The sequence below is a fragment of the Danaus plexippus genome, chromosome 31 (genome assembly GCF_018135715.1).
Source record: "Danaus plexippus chromosome 31, MEX_DaPlex, whole genome shotgun sequence".
Classification (NCBI taxonomy): Eukaryota; Metazoa; Arthropoda; class Insecta; order Lepidoptera; family Nymphalidae; genus Danaus; species Danaus plexippus.
Genome location: NC_083558.1, coordinates 2,065,170 through 2,091,536, shown reverse-complemented (window position 1 = coordinate 2,091,536; position 26,367 = coordinate 2,065,170). Strand labels below are relative to the sequence as shown.

The 26,367-nt window shown below is 33.1% G+C and overlaps 1 protein-coding gene across 9 annotated transcripts in view; it reads right to left on the bottom strand.

Annotated features, from left to right (window-relative positions):
- LOC116778361 (segmentation protein cap'n'collar-like) overlaps positions 1-26,367 on the bottom strand; it is a 60,880-nt gene that overhangs the window by 8,313 nt on the left and 26,200 nt on the right. For all 9 annotated transcript variants that reach the window (XM_061525939.1, XM_061525940.1, XM_061525941.1 and 6 more), the window contains exons 6-10: positions 14,045-14,172; positions 13,778-13,864; positions 718-869; positions 363-442; positions 93-172 (exon numbers count right to left, since the gene is read on the bottom strand). In XM_061525939.1, coding sequence (XP_061381923.1) covers positions 93-172; positions 363-442; positions 718-869; positions 13,778-13,864; positions 14,045-14,172 — 527 coding nt within the window. The remainder of the gene's footprint in view (positions 1-92; positions 173-362; positions 443-717; positions 870-13,777; positions 13,865-14,044; positions 14,173-26,367) is intronic.

The following is a 26,367-nucleotide window of genomic DNA, read 5'->3' as shown; positions in this document are numbered from 1 at the left end:
AAATATTAGGTTCATTCAAATGAATGGATGTCATAGTTTTTTTTACAAGTTCATAATAGCAATGTCTGTAGTTGGTTCAGCTGAGTATTTACTTGATAGTACAGTCCATCGTGCTGCTGCGGGTGATGGGCTGCTTCTACCTTATACGCTCCGTCCAGCGGCGCTGGGGCACCTGGGATAGGTCTCAAATTACTACCAACAAAAATCCCTTTACAATTTTAACTACAAAACTTCAAAAGAAACGTATATACGTTTTATGGTTATGGCCATCATAACATGACCCGTCAGCTCTTTGTATTTACATACGTGATAGAGATCTTTGTGTTTTTTTTATAAAATGTATTTCTTTATATTAATCTCACCGTAAACCTCGTGATGTTTTTCCGGTATAGGTGGTATGGGGGCGTGATAGTTTGGAGCGTAACCCGCCCCTCCGTGGGCGCTGTCAGAAAAAGATGTCGCGTTTTATTATAGAATAGAATTGAATATGAGAAATTTAAATATATATGGGAGTATGCAAATGTATTGATAGTTTTATACTTATTTGGTACCCCAGTGTAAAAACGGATATTGCCTTAAGTTTAGGAGATGTGATTAAAAAATTATAACTAAATCTCGTCGAGTTTGAAAACACATATAGAGAAGCATTTTTATAGCAAACAAAGTAACAATAAACGGGGTAGTCGTACAAAAGTGTGGTACCTATGTGTTACTCACCTTAAATTATGGTGCGGATGCGGGTGGGGATGGGGATGCGGGTGCGGGTGCGGATGTTGGTAGTGCTGGTATTGGTCAGGGGGCGGAGGAATCGTCAGCAGCGAGGCCAGGTCCTGCCACCGCTGTTCCACTGACATCGAGCGCATCAATGACTGTAAGAGAATAAATTAAAATAACTTTAACGAATAACGACGAAACAAAAAAAGGTGAAAAACTCATCGCACGAGCGGAGATTACTGAGATGTAAATTTTATTGCTAGCAGCTCAATCTCCAGCTCATGGTGACGTATTTTTTTTTTGATTTCGTAAACCAGAATATCAAATATATTGTACTGAAAATATACACCGACAGCATGCAGAAGATCCTAATATAATATTTACTGTGAGATCCTTGAGCGCGGGAAATAATTACTAATTCATAAACTTCATATTTAAATTAAGCTTAATCTATATACATTTTGTAATTTAGGTTTAGTTTGTGTTAAACCGGTTTACAGTTAGTTATTTTCAACGCCATCTATTGTCTAAAATAACACAACTGACACATGATATCCAGTGGAACAAGATAGATGGCGCTGCTGAACATTACCGGATATGTAAAAATATTATTCAATATCTATCGAAAGTTACGTATGACTAATAAATATAAGGGATCGAATTAAATAAAGATTATTAATGTAAACTTTTTAATGTTAATATATTAAGTAAAATTATATATTAGTGTGAGTTTTTAATCGTACGTTATGGTGGGTGATAGAAAAACGAAATGTAGACTGAACAATATGAATTTAAAGGACTTTTTTATGGTCGATGCTGTGAGGTCCCCATACAAGACACGCCACCCAGATCTGGTTCAGTGTCAATGAGATCATAATTAAAAAAAAATATCATACACACAAAAATTATTGACCGGCAATAAAAGGCGAGTCATCGCGATCTCGTTGAAGTAAAATTAACGAGAGCGACCGTTACCACTTACTGTACACAAAAACATCGGAACAGGGATACTTTGACTTTCACAGCCAATATTTGATTACGATAAACATTTACGTTTAGGTTTATAACGACATGGCGTTAAATTCTGCAGCTACCGGACTGCGCTTACCACGGGTCCGCGTCGGGAGATTACGCGTACTTTCCAGTTTTTCAATATAAAACATTCACACTATAACTTTAATAAATTATGAATTAACTCTAAACTGTGCGTGTTCCGTGTCACGGTGTCCGGTAGTAAGCGCATTGTTCGTGTTATTTAAGTCATTTCCTTAAAATTTTTAGAGGAAACAATTTTATGAATATATTCTACACTAGTTATTTCCTGCGATTTCGTTTAAATTTTACCTAAATTAACGAGTTTAAATAAAGCTATAATAATTACATTACAGGCGCGTTCGAATCCCGATACGGTAAACATAATATAATAAATAGGTATTTATTATTCTATAACATAATCTATCTCCGCACAGAGTTTGATCAAAAACGGTAAATCAAATCTATTGTTCAATTGTAAGTTGTAGGTTTACGTTCAGAAATCATTATAATTCTAAGGAAACGTAATATAATATTCATAATTTATGTATGTATGTATATATACACCTAATTTAATTATGTCAAGAGAAAAACCTTAAAAGATAAAATATTACAAAAATATTTTTCCTCGTTTCAATATTCTCCGGAAGAACGCCATTATATATACATATAAATAATTAAAATTAAATATAAAATTCGTAATAAAAATAACGAAAAACTCGCACATCTATGAGATATTTACATCCAATTGATGTCATTAATGAGAAAGTTTAAATTAACTTATGTATGTAGGTATGTTTGCGGCTCTTGCGCTTCAAAACTATTTTACGGATTTTGATGATCCTCGACGGTTACGTAGCTTAGATATAGGAATAACGTATACTGTATAGTATATAAGATATCCTCCAGTCCAATAACAAATGTTTTAAGTAATATCCCAGTGAGTAACAATGGTATATATATGTTGAAAATGCTTCGTGGGGATGGATGGATGTTTGTTGATCTTTAGCGTGGAAAACACTGAACCGTTTGTGATGAAACTTTACAGTAGCGTAGCCTAGATATAGGAACAGGACATAGTATATAATGTGACTTCAGTCCGTGTTCCCGGGAACACTTCATGACAGGTGTATTGTGTGAAGTAACGCGACACGCGATAGATGGCGCTGATGTCTCACACATATATCAAGCACACGTCTAAAACATTTCTCTTCGAAAGAATTTTTTAAAATGAAAACCCGGATGAGGTCGCACACAAAAGCTAGTATCAAATATAAGAGTAATCTAACCGAACAGTTAACTTAATAAGTATTAACTAAGATGTTGCGAGCGAATTAAATTCCGAATTAGAAGCTAAAGAAATCACAAGCAGCAACTAAAGTATATGTACAATAGAAGAAAGAGTTGGAATTTAAAAAAAAAAAAAAAATTAAATTAACGTAATGTTGTTCAAAAACTTCGTCGCAACGAAAAAATAACGGAGAAATTTCCGTTGGAAAATATAACAGCAGAATAACGAAATTAACACAAAAAAATAAAGCGCGGAGAGAAAAAAATACATATATATTAAAATAGTAAAACGACCGCAGTTAAGTGTCTAACAGTTAAGAATTATACAAACATGGGACATGCCGTTGCCGGGCTAGTGATGTACTGCGGCCACGCAAAACTATCGATATACGATAAATAAAATATACTTCAAAACAAGCAACTTCACCCAAACTCACCAATGAATTTAATATTTAAAGCTATTTACATTTATTTCATTTTGAATATTTTTTTGCATGTTAAGTATTTAATTATTTAATATTTTAATCTTCGATATATACGTAGAAGAATATATTTATAAAAACTATCGATAGTCGTTAAATTTGTCGCCTCACTAGCGGAGAAATTTACAAGTGTTAGCTTTACTCTCGACACGCGCTCGTATTTTACGCACACAGACGGACACATACACATATATACAAAACGAGAGCGTTCTAAATTTGAATTAACCAATCAGATGTAACTAACTCTCCCGAACTAACTTGAGCCAGTTAAAAATTCATTAACTGCTTTAGATCCTCGACAGCATAATAGTTTAGTTTCTGATATAGTCGATGTTACAAACGTACACGCAGTTTCAATTATATTAATAAAAATTAAAGTCCGCCCGCCACGCCGCTAAGATGAATGGCGGGTAACTTAAGGACAAATGATCCCTATGTAAATTATTTCTCTTAATATATGTAGGTACGTCATCTACAAGTTAATATTCTAAGTATTTTAAAAGGTTTCTCGTAATAACAAACGGAAATATCAAACACGGTAGAGTTACGAAGAGAAGCAAGCGGACAAAAACAGTATTAATATAAACACTAGCTTTCGCCTTCGACCTCGCCCGCGTGAACTTCCAAATTAAGCTGTGACCCAATACAAATGATATGATTTGATCCACTTTGATACACTTATTTCAGTATAAATTATATACTAGGTCGTATTCCGATCTATAATCTACATAACAGAAAAGTATTATCAAAATCTGTTTAGTAGTTTTCAAGTGAGAGAGTAACAGACATGCGCATTTAAAATATCATAAGCAAAAGAATGTAATTAATTATAATAAACGTTAATTTTCTTTAAAACGTCATTGAAATTGTAGATTCGAGATTATTACATACAAACGTAATTTTCCAAATCCATAAAGATTTCAATGTTCCAAATCTGATAACATTAAAAAACATTAAAAAATCGATTTTAGGTTATCGAACCCCAAAAATGTTCAATATTATTAATTCTTGTTCAATTTAAGTTTTATGTTTTTGAGTAAGTCGTGAATCACAGAACAGAACAGAACTTCTCTCTTTGCAGTCGATTAAAAACATACGCGAACAAGCAAAACGATAAAAGAAAGAAATCTGTTAAGAACTCAACTTTCAAAATCTGTTAAGATTTCATTATAAAACGTACTAATTATACAATATACATGGTGTGATGTCAAAAGAACGATGAAGAGATACACACAATAATATACAAAACACAATAATTGATACAAAAAAAATCAATATTCAATAACCTCCCTTTTCTACACCGGTTAAAGCCTTATTACTATTCATACACACAAACATACATATGCACGTAACTCCTCAATTCACACATCAATAAAAGTTTATCGAAGCCTCGTTCGATATAAAAATTAACCGATCAATAAAATATATTTTAACTCAAAAATTTTAATACCTTCCGGTTTATGAGATACGATTGATAAGATGAATGCGTGCCCGTACAGATAACATACGAAACTGTTTAGGAGATATCGCGTAATTCAAACAACACACATGCACGCAAATTAATCAATCTGATCCACTGACAATCGAAAAAAATTAAAATAAAAAAACAAAAAAAAAATTTAAACAATTTTTTTAATAATGTGTGTATGTTTGTCTGTTCCGACAAATGCAAGAAAAATTTCCGCAGCTTTTAAGTCGAGCAACACAAGGTCGACAGTTAAATCTAAAGGAAACGCATACGAAGTCACGGGCTGTAAGTTGTGTTAGAAATAAACGTAGGAAAATTATCTAATTACGTGTGACACATAATTATGTCTGGTAAAACTATAAATTATTACTTATTGTATATAATACACACATTATTTAAGGTCTTAAAATACATCACTAACATAACACATACGAATCCAGGAAATGGAATAATTCCAGATTTTAAAAAATCCACCTACGGAATAATCGTAATCTGAAATAACACTGACATTAACGGACATTTAAAATATATATATATATACGTATCGCAAACTGGAATAGACCGGAGCTATCTGGTATAATTCCAATTCCAAAAATATTACATCTAATTCCAATTCCATAAATATAAACGGATCATCGTACTATGGAGTACTGGCATGCACCGCTAGCCGTCATCGGGCCATCCGAGCGACCTTGGTCGGATCTCAAGGAGTCGGAATAACATGCCATTTGTGGCACGCGATGGATCTTAATGACTACTTGTAATTGTACACACACACACACAGACACACACACACACACACACACACACAGAGATATATATAATAAGTGTGTAAGGATATCTGTATGTTTGTAACACTTTAACACGTAAAGCAATAAAAGGATTTTGATAAAACCTTTACACTAATATAGCCTACACATTATAATGACATATAGTATATAATGTATGTACAGTCCGTGTAGTTCCCGGGGACACTTCATGACAGGTGTATTGTGTGAAGTAACGCGACACGCGATAGATGGCGCTGACGGTTGGCTGACGTATGTAATATTAAAAAAAATATATACTTTTCTCTTTCAGCATAATTAAAAAGTCGAAGTCGAGCGAAGAAAACAGCGGTCGTTAATTAGTATCGGTGAAAAAAAAAAAACAAATGTCTTCACCGCGCGCAAAGACATACGGCTAACGTTTTCGGTCGTTTTAAAAGTGACATTAACTTTACCGTACATCCCGCTAGCTGAGCGTGAAAGTGTGTCAGGATGTCTGTTTGCAGCCGTTTGATGAAAAAACAACTGATGGACGGATTTTTATGAAACTTCGCATTACTATAGATGGCGTTTAGGAGCGCGGCTACGTGAATGTGTCGATGGTTGAGATGCTTACAACTTCACCGACCTCAAAATAAGAGAGTACCTACCGATTAGTCTGTCTGTCTGTCTGTCCGTCATCCATTGTACGTTAAAAACTATGTATTTTCCATGTGACGGTAACAAAAACAGTCAATTATCTTTAATTTTTTTGAACAATTCACGCGTATTATAGAATTAGCGAGCGGGAACCGAACTCGTTACCTTGATGTCAAATTGCACACCTAGCGTGTTATTACGCATACGCTGTCGTTGGCATTTTAATAATTTTGTATGTTTGCTGTTTATAGGAATGAACCACTTTATATGTATATATATAAAGTAGTTATTTATAAAGTAAAGTATATATATATATATATATATATATATATATATATATATATATTTTTTTTTGATTAATATATATAACTTTATTTCACGAAGTAAATATAACAAATGTTTTAAGTAATATCCCAGTGAGTAACAATGGTATATATATGTTGAAAATGCTTTGTGGGGATGGATGGATGTTTGTTGATCTTTAGCGTGGAAAATACTGAACCGATTGTGATGAAACTTTACAGTAACGTAGCCTAGATATAGGAACAGGACATAGTATATAATGTATCTTCAGTCCGTGTTCCCGGGGACACTTCATGACGGGTGTATTGTGAAGTAACGCGACACGCGATAGATGGCGCTCTTGGCTCACACATATATCAAGCACATGTCTAAAACATTTCTCTTCGAAAGAATTTTTTAAAATGATAACCCGGATGAGGTCGCACACAAAAGCTGGTAACAAATATAAGAGTAATCTAACCGAACAGTTAACTTAATAAGTATTAACTAAGATGTTGCGAGCGTATGTCTGTGGTAGGAGGCTTTCACTTTGTCAATTTCTTTGTACTAACAGTTACATGCATTGAAGGGGCCGAAATAATTAATAGTAAGTCGCGGTATCGAGTGATACTAAATATTGATTGAAGATATATATATATATATATAAAAAAATATTCGGCCTAAACGTGTGCTGGGACTGTGACAGAATTATATATATATATGTATATTTGAAAAAAATATATACTAACCTGATACTCGTGAAAATCCATTTCCGATAGAAAAATAATAATAATAATATATATGTAAATATAAATAATTAAATTTAATTAAAAACTAATATTGCACAGACATTAAATATTGCACATTTATCAGGTACTGGGTGATGCTGGGTGATGCTGGATGGATTTAAAGATCACATCTTACAGCGCTCGCGAGGCGTACGTTCTCCGCGGCGACGGTTCAACTAGTGGAGGCTAAGTATCGAGTAACGGTAGAAAGCTCTCTTTGGGATGAGCTTTACAATCTGAACGGCTCGATTTTTAGGTTAAATTCATTATGAACGTGTGTCTGTATTGATAATCCATTAGTAAATATATATATATATATACGTTTGTCTCATATTCTTAAAAGACTATAGTAGCTCAATGGTTAAGTAGGACTCAGTTTAGGTGTTCACTCGTAACAGAGCTACACACAGTTTAACAAGACAAGCTGAACTTCCAGCTCGTCCCATCCCGCGGCTTGTTAATGCTTGTTATAACACGGATCATTTGAGCTGTCCGTCAAAAAGATGTTTTATAACAGTGTATGTTGGACGAGCGATTTGTTAAGCATAGTTTACACACCGTACTTAGGAATGTATACATATATATATACAGTAAAAAATTATCATAGACTATCTAAAACGATTTTTTCTTAAACAATAATTATTTTTTTGGTTAAAATATTAAAAGTAGATCGAAAGATAGGATTCTTATAGCCAATTACGTACCTGTGATTTGTTTAATATCTCCGTCTGTCTGTTCGTGAGAGCTTATCTCATCAAACGGCTGGACTGTAATTCGTTGAACTTTTACTATGTTAAATTTGATTTCATGCAAGAACAAAACAAAGTCCCGATAATATTATATGTATCATGACTGTGTGTGTGTGTGTGTGTTACTATTGACCTTGCAGACTGCTGAACAGATTTTAGTGAATCTTTCGAATAAAGTAGATTAACTAATGGGATTATCTTATGATCACTCCGCCGTCTCACCGAGAGAAGACGCGCCAAACTACATAGTCGATATATGTCATATAAAACTAATTGGATACCAATTTTTTGCGTACATTATTTTTAAGTCTCACGTCAAAGTTCGGGATTCTTTAATTTCAGGCGATAAAATGACTTACTTGTAATTTATTTTTACGTTTATTATAATGTAAGTAGTTACTATTTTAATATTGTTTATATATTGTTAAAGGTTTAAATGTCATTAATGAAAATTTTTAACTCTATACTAGCGGTTACACGCGACTTTGTTCGTGTTATATTCATACTATTTTCCGTACGAGAGAGCACGCGTGACTGAACACGCGGTGGTTATAGTGATAGTGGCATCTTAAAACTTTAATAACTATATTAGATGAAGACGCCTCTATATATTATTATACATAAGCTCCAGGTCTCTGTGTTATATATCATATAAATAGGCACATAAAATTTATTAATGAAAATACTGCAAACTCTCCGTATTTAGTTCCCACGATACAACCTTAGTAAGTAAGCTTACAGATTCAATACTTACAATAGATAGACAGACAGTATGTACTCATTGTAAAGATATATATTTTATACAAAAAGCATAAATATATTGATATTCAATTAATTTAGACAGCTCCAGACGTCGGACACACGAAGAAAAGGTCCGAAGAAAGTACGCGACGGTCGTGTAGCGGAACGATGTAACTTTAAGTAAATACGTAAAATTACCGGGTCGGATGTTGAGACGTAACACATCAATTGTATGTAAGTTAAATTGTTTTTAAACGTATGTGTATTTATTTTATATGAAATATATTTAATATTCACGTATAAGATGTACTGTTTGAATTTTGTTACCGGTCATTGTGTGTACATATATTATATGTCCGTCCGTCTGCGACTGGATCACGTATCTCTGTAACTGAATGGCTCAGTAATTGCTGACCCCTCGCCGCGATCTATAGATCATTGATCGATAATAAGGATCGTATGAAAGTGTGAGTTCGTTGACATTACTTTTGTGTTCAGTAATTTTTTAGCAGTGTGTGTGTGTGTGTGTGTGTGTGTCTGTGTTTGTGTGTGTGTAATCTCCGATTTCTCCAGATATATTCTTTCAAAAACGACCCACTTATACGTAGTTTTATTGTACCGTCTACAGACATATAATAATTTTGCTTTATAATAAACATTATTATGTATTTAGGTGTGTATTTGTATACAACTGACGACTGAGCTTGATATAAATAAAAATAAGTTTAGTAGTTTTAACGTAACAGACAAACAAACATGCGAGTAACTTTTACAGTATGCAGCGACTAGCCAACCGTCGGCTTATTCAAAGCGCTCGGTGATAATCAAATCTCGGGTATTGAGAATATTTTTCATAGAAACCTTTATGATCCGGTCACAGCCGCTACCGAGTCCCATGGGACTTAAAACATAATGCGCCTTATTGCGATGCGCATAAGAGCTATAATCAATAACAATGCGACGGCTCACATCCCCGCCGCGTGAAATGCATCGACTTTTGTGTTTTAAAATCTCCTTCAGACCACGGACATTCTTTATTGAGAATTTTTAGTTTTTAAAAAAAAAAAGATTAAATGTTCTGAAATTTTATTTGTTCAATACTAGGTTTAGTCTCCGAATTTGTTTGCTTTGATTTTTGAATTGTGCTCCGACTGAAATGTAGGTATATATATTAAGACTATATACACGTGAGCCAACCGTCAGCGCCATCTATCGCGTGTCGCGTTACTTCACAATACACCTGTCATGAAGCGTTCCCGGTAACTATGCGGACTGAAGACACATGATATACTATATGTTTCTTATATACGGGCTATATTAATTTAAAATATCCTCAAAAACCGTTCAGATTTTTTTCCGTTAAAGAGCTACAAACATAAATATCTACACATTAGGTACACGCTCCTAAAATATCGCACTTACCAATAATATAATTATTATGCGAAAATACTCATTTATAATATAAACAAAAAACAATAAGTTTAAAAAAAAAACTTTATTCCCAACTTTGTAACAAAATATTAAAAAACAGAGCAAAAGTCTTAAAAAAAAAATATTGAAAATTAAGACGAAACGTAAGTTATTATAATATACTTATCATATATACTATCGTGAACTCTATGCAATGGTCTAATCAAGATCTGTTCAGATTTCCATGTTATAACATACAAATCTGTACAGATCTTGACAGTTAAATCCCACGATATCCTAAACTCATCAAGTTAAGTTAAACAAAACAAAGTAACGTTTAAATAACAGACTAATAGTTTAAAATCTCAACAGATCTCAAACTTTGGGACCTGCCGTCAATTGTGAGACTTATGTACATTCTTTTTTGTCAGTCTCAAAGATCAATTAGCGGTTTGATAAAGGACATGGCCGCACTGGGCGGGTTACCTGCTCGCCGCAACTGTCGACATATCATTTGTTAAAAGTGCATTTGGGGCCCAAAAAAATATATATGTGACAAGGCATCGAATAATTTTTAACACCCTGTATAAGTGATTATAATTTTATTTATATTTATTTAGGTATATAAGTTTTTAATATTATGTCGTAATAATGTGAGAATATATTATATAGATTAAAAGACGTACAAAAATCAACTCAAAACAGACAGACATACATTAAGCCCTAATAGAATTGACCCTAACACAAGTTACGATCAGCAAACCAAACGCGAAGTTTTGAGTTTAAAATACATAGGAACCTACATACGGCGAACTTATTGTACGAGAAGATTCGAAACTTCAGCACTGAAAGTGTTCGTTACTGAGACTGATGGTAAGGTGATCGAACGTAGTGACTTCGACTTTAGTCAAATACGAACGCTATCAGGCATCTCTTTGATGTAACCGACCTCGATGTCACGATCTTACGCGCCGTGCCTTCGATCCGTAGCATCTAAACTAACTAAATAACTCACTAATATACTACAGTTATTCGATATTAAAAAAAAATATCAAATTAGTTAAATAGAAAAAAAAAACAATGATTTAATGATGAACGAGACTGACATTAAAGTCAGCGCTCAGTCTAGACCGAGCTTAAAATCTTAGTACCAGACCGAGTCTGGTGCGAGCGGAGAACAGAATTCAAATAACCGAGTGATTAATGTCTTTGCTACGAGACGACTGACGTTCGGCCACCACGAACAGACGAAATGACAAATTGATAGGTTTTTTATTATATACCTATATATATATATAAAGTTATCTGTGTCTGTACGACACAAAAACAGCTGTTTGATATCAGCCGATAGCTAATTTCGTTTTGTTCAGATCTAAGATTGTCCATTCGATTTCATCAAAATCAATCCAGCCGTAGTCCGAATTGATAGAACATTTATTATATTGATGTCACTAGTTTTTGCTCGCGACTTCGGTCGCGCGGACTTTGTAATAGTTAGCGAATTGTAACGTATAATTTTGTTGATGTAATATATGTGAGCCAACTGTCAGCGCCATCTATCGCGTGTCGCGTTACTTCACACAATACACCTGTCATGAAGTGTTCTCGGGAACTACACGGACTGAAGACACATTATATACTATCTCATTCTCATGTCTAAGCCGCATCACTGTCAAGTTTCATCAAAATCCGTTCAGCATCCTTACCGTGAACGAGCAACAAACACACACACATCCACAAATTTTCACATCTACAATCTTAGCTATAATAATTCTACGTCAATCCGTCCGTAACACGTAATCTCCGAACCCTCTTAAGATGTTACGGAAGATAAGGCAAATGTTAAGCGAAATCGGACATCGCCGAACGAAAAAGCATAGCTCGTATAGATACATCGTGACGTGGAATTTGACGAGTAGATAATATCAGGTCTACATCTATATCTATATCTATAGATGTAGATGGGTTTATACCTAGGTGTTCAAAGGAGCGCTAGGGCTCCGACCGATGACTGGCGACACGCCCACATGTACCTCAGAGAGGACCCGTCATACTGAACCGACTATCATGGAGAGGCTTTTAATGTGAATAGCTGTGAAGCTGTTCTGTGTACCTTCTAGACTGACTGACAGAATGACATATATATATATATATATTGTTCGTCTGTCTGTCTATTTGTTACGGCAAATCTCGGAAAAGGATTGACCGATTTTAATGAGATCAACAGCAGATAGCTGATCTAACAAACAACGTAGGTACCTACTACTAGTTCTGTCGTAGAAATTTAATTATTTTTTCACCGATTATACATGATTCTGACACGTGTTTTTGTTAACAAAAATAATATTAGGATAAGGAAATAGCATTCGTAGCATAACGAAGAGAGCAAAAAAAATGGAAAAATAGGGATTCCTTTTAAAGAATATATTTGTAATATTTAAAATGTATCCGTTTTATAATGAGAGCGTCCACTCGAGACGCCCTCGAGATGTTGAGCGTCCTAAGCAAATAACATTCCACGTATAGTGACGTGACCTGTCGATGGAACCGATCTACTATCGACATCGATAGCTCTTGGTGAGCATCGATTACGTTTACTATATTATTATTCAAATACATAAAGTTATATAACATTAATGATTTAGATATTTATATATATACGATAGAAAATGTGTGTGAAAATATCGATGTGTGAAACGCTGACATCACTATTTTATCGATAACCATAATCCGGCTACCGTATTCGTGGGCTCGTTTTAAGCATCCGGAAACCAAAACAAAATTTGGAACAAAAAATCTAATAATATAATATATTTATATATATATAATATATAAATCTAAACATTATCTGTCTGTTTGTTTTAATTCATTATAATATTTCATTTCCTCATTCTCAACGCCTATTCAGCACTGAAAGTTACATCAAAATTTGCTAAGCACAGCATTACTATCTACATCGAGCCTATCTAACCCAGCCCCAGCGTGTCTGTCTGTCCGTCGCTGTTCGTGTGAGGTCCGCGGCCCGCGACACTTCATTTATCACCCGGCGACATCGCTCACGGGTGTCGGACACTTGTTGCTGTGTTTTTTTTGATAATGTTTTGATAAAATCTACGTTCACTTAATACTTTTATTACAATCGATTGTGTTTTTATGATAAAATGCTGGTTAAAATTAAAGTTTTTAACGAAATTCTTAAGTTTTAGAGGTTGGGTTGTAACAAACAGATATACATATATATATATATATATATATATATATATATATATATAGTATGTTTTTATTTGAGAAAAGTAATCACGTATAATAGTATTATCTTAATAATGTTAGATATTGAATATTAAACATGCAAACTATGTCGCGTGTGAAAGTCGTTTGTTTTCCTAAATGCTAAGCCCATGTCGATGCGACTCACCTGGTTGTGATAGTGAGCGAGCGGATGGTGCGGCACGTGCCGCATCGCCGGGTGGAGCATGCTGCCGCTACTGCTGCCCTCTACCGCCTGGAAACCATCGAGCAATCCGTAAAACGTCCCGGTCTACTTGGTCTACTCGTTTTATATAGGATATTTCTCAATATACATGCATTAAAAAGAACTTAGTATACGCTTTGCATCATATTATACTCAGTTCTTCGGCTACGTCTATCGGTTCTCATCATATTCCACTACGGATCTGCTCACCTGTGGCTGTTCATCCTTAGCGTCGCCCTCGTCTCCGAGCTCCACCAGCCTGAGCGTCTCTTCCAGCAGGTTGAATCGCTCCTCGTTGACCAGCTCACCTGGCAAATCACCCTGGATCACGTACTCACCTGGAACACAGAAGTTAAGTTAAATTTAAACATTTAAATCAGACTATTTAAAAGAGAAACGAGTGCAGTACATTAAATTATACATATTTGTTAGTTAAGTAAGAACTATCGTACAGATTTTGATAAGACTTTTCAATTATATAGCTTAGACATCAGAACAACACGTAATTTATAACGTACCAAGGAATTTCGTGCAAATCAGTATCAAGAATATATACTATTAATGTCGCTCACGTCCATGTATTAGCCAAACTTCGAAGTTCAGGCAGACAAAGTCACAGACAATAAGTAGTAAACATAAAAATACCGTACAAAACGGAATACTAACATACAGTTATATATATATATATATATATATATATAAAGGAAATGCCATATTTACGACTCGTGGGACATCGGTTTAGACTGACAATAAAAAAAAAATTACAAAAATCTTCAAACGACTCAAGACACCCGAAAACTACAATCAGCCCACAGATTTAGAAATTACGGACAATGGGTTTTGAACCCCTTGAGACGGGAACAGTAGCCGTGAAGGGTAATCTCATTAGGATGACAGTGTGCCCTGATAACAAACTGTGGTGACCGTCACGAGGAATAATATTATTACTCTAAACAGTACTATTTATGTCAAAAAAAAATTACTTTTCCCTATAACATAAAGAATATATAAATATTGGATTTAAAAAAAAATATTAGATTTACGAAAACTATTTTGTAATTAGTATAAAAAAAAAAAATGTTATATAAATTGTACTGAACCCGTTTTTCAATTTAAATACCGTTGCTCGGTTTGTTAGTCAGTTAGTTAAATTTTAACAAGGGAAGGATTAAACTGTCGTCTTAACTGCCACTGCGGTTAACCTGATATTTCCACGCCTTTTGTCTGTAAGGCGTCACATTTGTATTGACAAAAGATTTTATGACTCTCTAATATATTGTTTTTGTTTCCATTTAAAACATTTTGCGGACATTTAATTTATGGTGTGCGCGTTCATTATTACATTTAATATATATAGCTTGTCTTAAATAATAATATATGATTAGTATGTCTAAAATAAAAAAACTTTAACGTCATATAAAAATATACATACGTTGAAATTATATGAGATACCGGTCTTAATGTACTGTGGAGTTAGTAGTTATATAAATTTAGTAGGCATTATATATATGTTATCATATTATTGGAAATAAAAAAAATATTATGTTACGTCTGTATTGATTTTAATGACATTTTTGCGAACAGATAGATTGGAGCTCGGAGAATTTTTGGATTTTCGATGCTGAACATACCTACAGCCATCACGAAACTGAGATAATTCGTAAGCTATAATAAAATTATTATTGCGTTTTGATTATGATTTGTGATCACACTTTTTCTTTTTTTGGTTCTCGTTACTTTTTCCTTAAGTCAGTGCTTGTAATTGGTTTACTTTATTTGTACCTCATTTTTTACCAGTTGTTACTTTCAACTGTATCACATTTGCTATTGTTTAAGATTATTATTAGATTAATCTTATTATTACTATTTTTTTTTGTTCGTGAGTGAACATGCAAAGAATGTTATTTTATTACATATCATGTACATGCGAATGTCGAGTTAGCCTATAAGTGGGGTGTGCAATTAATGCATGTAACAAATTAAATTATTTAGTGTTAATTAAGACTAAGAACTAAAATTGTATACAACGTTGGCTTCCTATTTAAATAAAATAAAAAAATAAAAATAAAATATTTAAATAATATTAGTCACTTCATAGTTAATTTCGTCTGTATTTTTGTTACGGTTCCGCTGTGATATCTGAACCGATTTTGATTGGATTTTAGCTATCAGATACATATAAACTATTCTTTTCGAAATCAATAAAACAAGCAACGAATTACCGATCAACGTAATAGGATTCAGGACGTGGTCTGACCTGATGGGTTTTGAGAGACGAGAGGGTAAAAAAACACCGAGTCATTAGGGAATAAAGGTGAGCCATCCAACAAGGACGGGGACGTGACGGAGGGAGGGAAAAAAAAGAGATGGCCATGAAATAATTTAAATTTTTAACCGACTTACATTAAAACGGAGTTCTGTTATCATGTGAATGTGATAATCACTGCCTCAGAAGAATTCTTCTCTACCTATATAGTCTATAATAAACGTACTAAGAGACATACATTTACGAAGCTAAGATCAATTGAATGATGACCTTCATGGAAACCAAAAAAATATATATATAGTGACGTCATCAGAGGATACAGAAAGCAAATAATATATGCAGTTGTAATTATAACATACTATCTGACCCTCCCGGCTTTGCGCAATATGCGAGTACATGAGAATATATATATATATTTATAATTCCTTGTAATTTTTTAAATCTCTTCTAGCAATAAATATACCTTATATTACACGGGATATATCTTCGTTATTGTGATATAATCTGTGACATTCAATGTAGTTTCCGAGTTTTTTTTATCACAAACACACACACACACACCAGCCCAAATCATTACGGAATAAACCGAAAATCTGTAGGTGCAGTAATACACGAAGTTTTCCTTATACTTAGAAACTATTAGTAAAAAAGCACTCGATTGAATCCGTCGCACCAAAAAAATATAACCAGCAAGCAAGCCATACTGTCCTTCACGGATGACCAATCAGAGAACGGACACACAGACGGATTGGACACGCTGGATATATTTAGAACTATCCATATATAACAACTAGCTTCAACACGCGGTTTCGTTTGTATTAACTACATTAATTCTATCGTATGTACGAGAGAGCACGCGTGACTGAACACGCGGTGCTTATAGAGATAGTGGCATCTTAAAACTTTAATAACTCTATATTAGATGAAGACGTCTCTATATATTATTATATATAAGGTTTCAATCAACGTTACAAATTAATCTTATAATTTATAAATATATGTCTGTCTGTCCTAACGTATAATACTTAACTTTTTAGACGCACCTATCTGTGTTATAACAGACAGACAGACAGACAATAAATATATATATATATATATATATATATATATATATATATATAAATTATGAATGGTTTAAATGTATTAATATTAAATTATTTATATTAATATACCTAACTTCTGTATAATTTTTAAAATATTTTTTCTCTCACTTATTTAACATTATATATCAAAGTGATAATTTAATTTATATATATATTATGTGAGACACAAATGATGTGGAAACGGAAATTAATTATTTTATTAAACAACAGAACCTACTTATCCGTGGTCGGTCAACAACGATCTCAGTCGGCTCACGCCCGTGTCATTGTCAAGGTTGTAGGTGTACAAAATTTCTCAAATTCTTTTCAACAATAAAAATACGTAACTTTTAAAGAATATACGTTTATCGTCGTATCTAACTATAACTGCTGGATCCATTTTAGTGTAAATCTAGTTTTTATACCGTCTCAACTTAGGACGATATAAAATCCCGGATCGCCAGCCTATATAGGAACCGCCCAAAATTCCCTCAAGAATAAATAATTTTCTGACCAAACCAGGATAAAAAAAAACCCGCTAAATTGCTTTGAAACAACCCAAAAATGTTAAACCAATGGGATGCTGTACCTAATCTCATTTGTCGGCATCACAAAGGAATTAAGATCACGGAGATATAGCTGTCTCTCTCTTCGGTTACATCAATATAATTTGGGGCACATCTTGGACGGAGATTGGAATCAAGGGACCTCCTACAGAGACACATATATATATATATGTCTGTGTGTATGTTACAAAATAGTGGATTTATTTAATGGAGTTGTTTTTTAATTGAGATTATATTCAATATATAACGGTTGAAACAATAACCGAGACAGTTAAAAATAAATTAACTTATAGTTAAGGAGACCGGGTATGATCGACTCTCATCTCGTGTCCGTGATCACGGCTGCAAAGTCACCGAAACGACGAATACGGTGCATACTAAAATATTAATTTTTTTTAAATTAATACTCGCAATGTCTTAGATATTATGATTGAAGTGCCGGGTTCATATCAGGAATGTTGTTAATGTGTGTTTCTAAAACTGTATTTAACACACACACACACACACACGCACACACACACACACACACACATATATATATATATATATATTCTTTTTTAAGCTTTCTTCATATATATGTGTATAAAATTATACTTCGAGCCACCTAATGAATCGTATAAAAATATTGATAGTAGGTAAGTAAATAGTTATAAGACATTAAAACTAAAATTAACTGTTGATCACATTAATATTGTAATTTGTAACTGCACGCCGAGCGTTATTAGCATACGTGAATACTGTCAGTTGATAGTTTTTCAGGTTTACAAATGTAAAACTGCTTTAAACCGCCTGTAGTGTGACAATGAGAACACGTACTAAAGTTAGTATTGAGATATCAAATTAAAATTTAAAATGTTTTCATTATTATATTTTATTTACTTTTATACAAAACTAAATTATAGTAAGCAACGTTGAACATTTATACTATATAAGTTATTGACGAAATAAATCGAAAATCTATAAAGATTTCAATGTTCGAAATCTGTTAAGATTTCAGTAGGTATAATATGTACTGACTATACATGATGAACAGATCTCCGTCCATCATCAATAACATCACCAGATGATAAAAATAAATCTATGATGAACCATCACACTAGCATAGTAGGTATTATCACTGTAACGGAACAAACATACAAACAAACAAAATCACAACTCTCCTTTACGTCAATGTCGGTTAATACCACAGTACCATATCACATGTATATTATAATATTATTTTATGAGGGCATTAATTTCTTATGACACAAGAAACAATATGGCCGCTAATACAAAATGGCGTCCGTGGAATTGAAGGCAACTGTCTCAATTGAGCTTAATTTAATGTTGAATCGTTTGTAATTGATATTAAATAATATCTTATTATACGGACAGATAGATACGGGTGGAGTATATATGTATGTATATATATATATATATGTGTATGTATTGACATTACTATTTGTGTAGCTTTTGTATGTTCGTTTGTTACGGCCTACCTGTAAAACTATTCGACCGATTTTGATGATACTTACACTAGCAGTAAGCCGATGTAATAAGCATTTATTTGAAAAAAATTATATTAACCATTTATGTTCCTATGTTTTTACTTAAAATCATAATTAATCCCGGACAGAGCCGCGGGAAGGCTAATAGTTTATAAGGCTGTATGTATATCTTGTATTACACATAACGACGAAGCGATGACCGGTTGAGAGAATAAAATTACAACAACCTCCCAAACTTATTTTGGGACCCACAAAAAAAACGCCCGACGATATATTTTTTTCCTCTCATACCTTCGTCACAGTGGGCGTATTGTTCCGTAGGGACCCTAAATTGTCCGACAGATCGTTGACCCCCCCGAAAATTATACGTACATATATACATATATAATGTCTGTATGTTATTAAGACAGTTTATGATGCGTGAAAAATATATGTTTAAGACATTCCTTATATATGTGAACCTAGTATGTACTTATGACCATTAAGGAAAGGTAGGTATGTGTGTTTGTTCAACAAAACCACTGAATTTAATAGAGGATAATTAATATCAACAGAGCCTACTAAAATGAAAAACACAAAGGATAGATCCGTTTGAGAATTCCCGTAGGATAGGGGCAAAGTCCCACACAAACACACACACACACATACACACACACACACACACACACACACACACATACACACACATACATATATATATATATATATATATATATATATATACACACAGAGACAGAGATAGTTAACCGGATACTTTTGTGCCCTAATCAAAGCAAGCATCTTTTAACCGAAACATTATTCTTCATTTCGAGCGAATTACATCAAAATCGATTCAGTAATAGATATAATATAACAATATATGTGAACAGACAAACCGTCCGTATTGTATAAATCTATAAAAATATCAAATATTATGACAATACACATTACTACGTGATTGATCGAAGACGCGAGGGAATTACTTGTACAGGGTCCAGGGACTCGTAAACATTAACACAATCAGATGCGATTTTAGCGTAAAGATAGATTGGATGCCGGAGAATGTGATACAAGAGAACGAATCAAAAGTCAAAACATGTTCGTCATCTGACAAGTTATATAATGTAATTTAAAAAAAATTAAATTATTCGGTTAAATTCATAAATCTATCACACGATAGAGTCACTTCAAAATCGGTCCAGTCGTTTCAGAGATACGCCGTAACAGACAGAGGGATGTAAATTGATATATATATATATATACACAACGAACAGACAACATGTAACTTATATGTTATTTGAAATTTAAGTCATAGACAAAGTATACCTAGACCTTTTATGATGCTGTTTCTATAGTAATTTAGATTGCTTTATTGCTTATCTTTTCCTTTCAGGATCTATTCTTTTGATTCATACGTGTAAGTGCACTAATATTATACCCGGGTCACTTCAATATATCCGTTATCCCTGGGACTGTTACTCCTCGACAATGTCCCTCACAAAACCTCATCAAAACCGACACAGCATTTCGCGTTTGCAATGATAATAGCATTTTTATAACGATTCAATTTATCATATCCGCTACACGTTAACATTATTCCATTAACTCTATACTGTCCGTGTGTTATTTACGTTAACTTGTACTAAGGGTAGAAATGTTATTTGCTGTAATTTTTTTTTTTTTAATAAACATACCATTTAAATGCGTATATATATATAAAATTTTGTTAATAATGTCCGTTTGATAATATCTAACAGCTGAAACACTGAGAAGATTTTTATTAACTTCCCATTACAGATAGATAGGGTTGTGGAGATGATGAAAATTAACAAACATTTCCTATATATAAATTTATATCAAACAGAACGAAAACATTTAAAATGCCGCCGGTGTTTTATGTTTGATAAAACGTTGCATGTTACATCGAAATCGGTCGAGCCGATTATATTTATATCGTATCAATAGAAGTTATTTGTATTCATATATTTAAAATCTAATACGTTATCTATGGTCGCATTTGAATTTTTTTTTTATATTTTATTTTTTATTTTTAGTGCATTTTATATACAACATATAGGTATTATTGTCAGACGTTAATTTGAGTCGCCTATTGGAGAAGATGAATATATATATATGTGTGTGTGTGTGTGTGTGTGTGTGTATGATAAATGTATTAGACTTTTTCAATTCGAATAATATAGATTTTCAAATAGATAACATTTGTAATGACATTGAATTATAATAATGAAATTAATTTTATTAAAGAGAAAATAATACAGAAAATTTATATGAAGCCTAGAATTCAGTAAATAACAAAAAAAATTTTTTTTTGAATAATTGCTAACGAAAACAGCTACAGACTCACCGTTTAGAACACACAACACAACACTCAACAACACCCCAGTCTAAGTCTAAGTCTGAGTCTCAGTCTAAGTCTCCGGTACAGTACAGTACTACCCGCAAGCGCGTCCCTTCGACGACTACATTTTTTTCCCCCAAATCCAATAGGCGTGGTCTAAACGCGACCGAGATGGAAGGATTCTCTCTCGCTCGCGAGATTATACCTAACGTATACCTACTGGAATACCTATTAAAATACACGAACAGATATACAAATATATATTTATATATATATATATATATATATTAAGGAAATATATACCTGTAAAACGGGACTCGGTAATGAAATTAGTATATCGTCAGTGTATGTTTGTCTGTTTGTATATTTTTTTTGTTGATAAGTACAATAAAAATCGCTGATATAACATGACTGGCCGCCATCTTGTCCTGTCACCGTGACTCGAAATGTCTGCTTCCGGTAGCGAGAGTACGTGAAAGTGTAAATATATTTTGATACATACCTACAATGTATGTAAACAAGATATGATAAAAAATAATCAATAATTTAATTGATTATATATATATAATTTTTAACCAGTTTCAAAATATGATAATTTTACTTTGTACATATCATATTATGAAGGTACCCACAGATAGGATAGTATACCTACACATATTTTGCGTTCATAATTTTTTATTTTCTAATATACCTACCTACCTACCATATTAAAATTTTTATACAATACCGTATTATATATGTTTCAGCAAATTCGATTCCCGGCTGTAATATTATATATATAAAAATACCTTCAAAATATCATGACATAACCCACAATCCCAAAGCATTTAAACAGCGTGGTGGGTAAAAAGTTTAGACGAACTTTGAATTAACGCGAATAATATAAATGATAGTTCATGCGCTTTTAGTTATATTTATTTATTTATTCGTTTATTTATTTATTGCTTGAATAATTATAAATCATACGCAAAGCCTCGTTTTAAGCTGCATAACACTATTTCCAGATCACGTGAATCGTGAGCATGCAATGATGTTCCTATTCGCGACAGATAGGTACAGTTCGGGAGTAGTTGTTTTCGTGTTCAGTTACCGACCTTGGAGCAGACAAACAGACAGTCACGGTGACGTCACGGCGACGTCACGATGGCTAAGCTCGTTTTGAAAATACTACAATCATTGTTACAAACCAATATAAAGATAAACTTACTATGGAGCACAGTCCAGAAGCAACGAGTTATATGTATATATATATATATATGTGCGTGTGTGTGTGTGTGTGTGCGTTTGTGTGTATATGAAAAATTTTCACAAACAACAAAAATGATTTCAACGTGTAACAAAAATACCTAGGTATATATAATATGTCATATTATTGTTATAACAAGGTTTTAATCTTAGCAATGGCCAAATTTAATATCTGTGACGTCACAGCTATCGCAGGCAAGATCTACTACTAGATGATAATTGTGACGCCTCTACGAGCACAGATCTCAGACTAAGATATGGTCCTTGGAGCAAAATGTTGTCGTCTCTAAGGATATTTAGGATTTTAAATACTTATCTTGCTTTAGGGATAAGTTGAATAAAAGTTGCTCATCTAAATTAAATTTTGGTATCTTCCTTTTAGAGATATGGTAATTTTTTTAAAGGTAAAACTACATGTTTACCTACTCTTTGAAAGCCACGAGTATTTTATTTATACGAACTTAAACAAGTTGGAATAACAAACAATATATTAACAGAAAAATAATATTGTATCTTAAAAATATTAACATATATCGAACATATAATTAGTATATGTCATTCTTAAAATAAAATTATAACCAATTGAAGTAACTTCAGCGCGATGTCAGCGGATTTATTTATATTATCTCTATTCAAATGTCATTTTGACGTTATATATGTGAACAGAAAAAAATCGCGGGAAAATTACAACACATACCTAAAAAAAAAGCATGAAAGGAGGTCTTAATGTAAATGGAAATATTAAACTATGTGCACACTATATTACTGTTGTTTTGTGATTGGGTTGAAATTAAATTTATCGTATAAAAATAAATTCAATCCTAATGATGAATTAATGTTGTAGAAGGTTTTCGTCCAAACAGGTTGTGATTAATACATATAGCAACACCAATATAATATACACAGAATTAACAACAAGCGCTTCTCATAATACAAATACTCAAATCAAGACGCAATATTTGTACTAGAATGTGGACGGGCCTTAAGTGGTATTAAAAAAAAAAAACAAACAGAAATTACTCATATTAAAATACAGGCAAAGCTCGAAATCATAATTCCAATACAATATCAATTCCCTTCATACAATTATCTGAATAAGGTTCATATGAATTTCGACCTTACACCGTATGAATACGAACCATTTTATTCAGCATGGTTTGTAAGCAGGATAAAGCGTTCGAAATTCAAAAAAGGATACAGCCAGTTACTGTATAGATAAAAAGGAAATCGATTCAACTCACACATATTAAGGATACAATTCCATTGGCCTCTGTGTTTATACTTGATTTTGTATTTCGAACGTCTCTGTCAAAGTAAACTCGACCTTATCGTGTGTATATAAGGTTTAACCAAATGACGTCACACGCGAGGTTCTTCATACTACGTATATCTAGTATGCGAAAGTTGTTTTCCATGTGATATATCACTATGGTCTCTATTTGTACGGAATAAGGTCTGTATTGGTTCGTGTGTAGTACGGGCGAGTGGGTTCTTTATAACGCTAAGACGTGTTATCGATCAGTCCAACCAGCCAGCCAATCAGAGGGAAGCAGGAAACAAGATGGCCGCCAGGGCAGGTCTCCCTTCGTGAATTTATATCCGTGGCTCTAATTTATTACGTATTGTACTCCACGGACATTAATCTTTTTCCTTTTATTAATGGTCCCGATGTTTTATTTTAATGAAACGGCGGGAGACGGCCGCCATTTTGTATGGCTCGATCGATTTCAGTTATATATTTAGACTATGTATAAATATTATTTAAAAAAAATATATACCAACTGGTAATTATTCCTGTACGACTCGAACACTGCTAGATTGATTTTGGTGTAATTAGCAAAATCCATAGATTATAATTCGGAGGTAAAAGATTGTGTTATAAAGTAGGTAACCTACCTACCAATAAGATACGCGTTCGGCTTAAAGTGAATCGATTTAGATGTAATCGAAACTAATTTGTAGATATTCTCGGTATGAGATTATGACATTACATTAAAAAAATATCGATTTTAGGTTATTGAACCCCAAAACATACAATATCATATAATATATTTAATTTAAGTTTTAAATTTTTGATTAAGTTATGAATTAACAAACAGAACCTCTCACTTCGCAGTCGGTTAAAAACACACGCAAACCAATAGATTCATATACTTACATTTAAAGGAATAAAAGTACATATAACTTGTTATTTACTGGATTAATGATAAAATAAAGAAATCTGTTAAGATTTCAACGTTCAAAATCTGTTAAGATTTCATTATAATACCTACTAGTCATACGTGATGTGATATCAAGAGTCTGATGAAGAGATCTCCGTCCATCAGCAGCCGATTAACTCATTTACGAATCTTTTTGAAGTCGGTAAAATATCAATTCCTTCATATTTTTAACCTATCTATAAATCTAATAAAATTTTCGCTCTATATGTCTGCACGTCTTGTGGTTGTTCCCAGAAACCCTGTCAACTCATCCGCCCGCGATCACGTTAGCCGCGAAGTAACCGAAATAATACTACGTAGTTTAATATAATAAACAAACGCGTAGTAAATATGAAAAATATTAGGTTCGTAACTACTTTCATTGAAACGAATTCTCGCAAAATTAAATCAGGTGCACGGCTGCACATATTTCGATGAAACTTTCACTGTTCGGATACTGGACATGAAGATTCAGAACATGGTAAATAAAGATCTAGCATCTTCTACGGATATGAGGAACGTTCGCGCACGAAACCGCGAGCAACAGCTAGTTAATGTAGAAAAGAGCATAAGATAACTTAACGAGTGATTTCGCTACAAATACATACATACATATAAAAAATTTAATTTTACACATATATATATAAATATATATGTTAGTCCGTCTGTTACAACTGACATTTGAAACTAGGTATAGAAAATATCTGAAGAGAGAAATTAAGGAATAAAAAGCGTTTGATAAAAATGAATTGAAAATTACTTAATATAAAAATAGCAGACAGAGACGCGGTCAAAGCGTAGCTAACATTGTAACAAGTATATGTATGTTTGCGAGTGTGACTAAAACCCAAAAACTATGATATATCAATATGGAAACATTATATATATATATATAATGTTTTAATAAACACATGTAAAATATTTAAACACAGTACCATACAATTCGACGTCGGTTAAAACCGAACAGTTACCAACAAACAAACTTCAGTAACGACAAAAAAAAACATATCCAATAATATTATAACATTAACACAACACAAAGGCGACATTTCTCGAACGTATTAACATATTTGAAAGAGCCACATCGAAATCTGTGCAGCCGGATCATAAAGGAAGGCTGCATTGTTAGAAAAATATGATTAATATACGGAGGAGACGTCTCAATTCCCCACAGGACGGGACCATTAATTATAATCCATATATATATATAGGCAATTTTAAACCTTATTTATATTGAAATAATGACACACGCACACACACACATACACACATACACACACACACACACAAACATACACACACACACACATATACATACATAAATATATATATATATTCCATGTGAGAC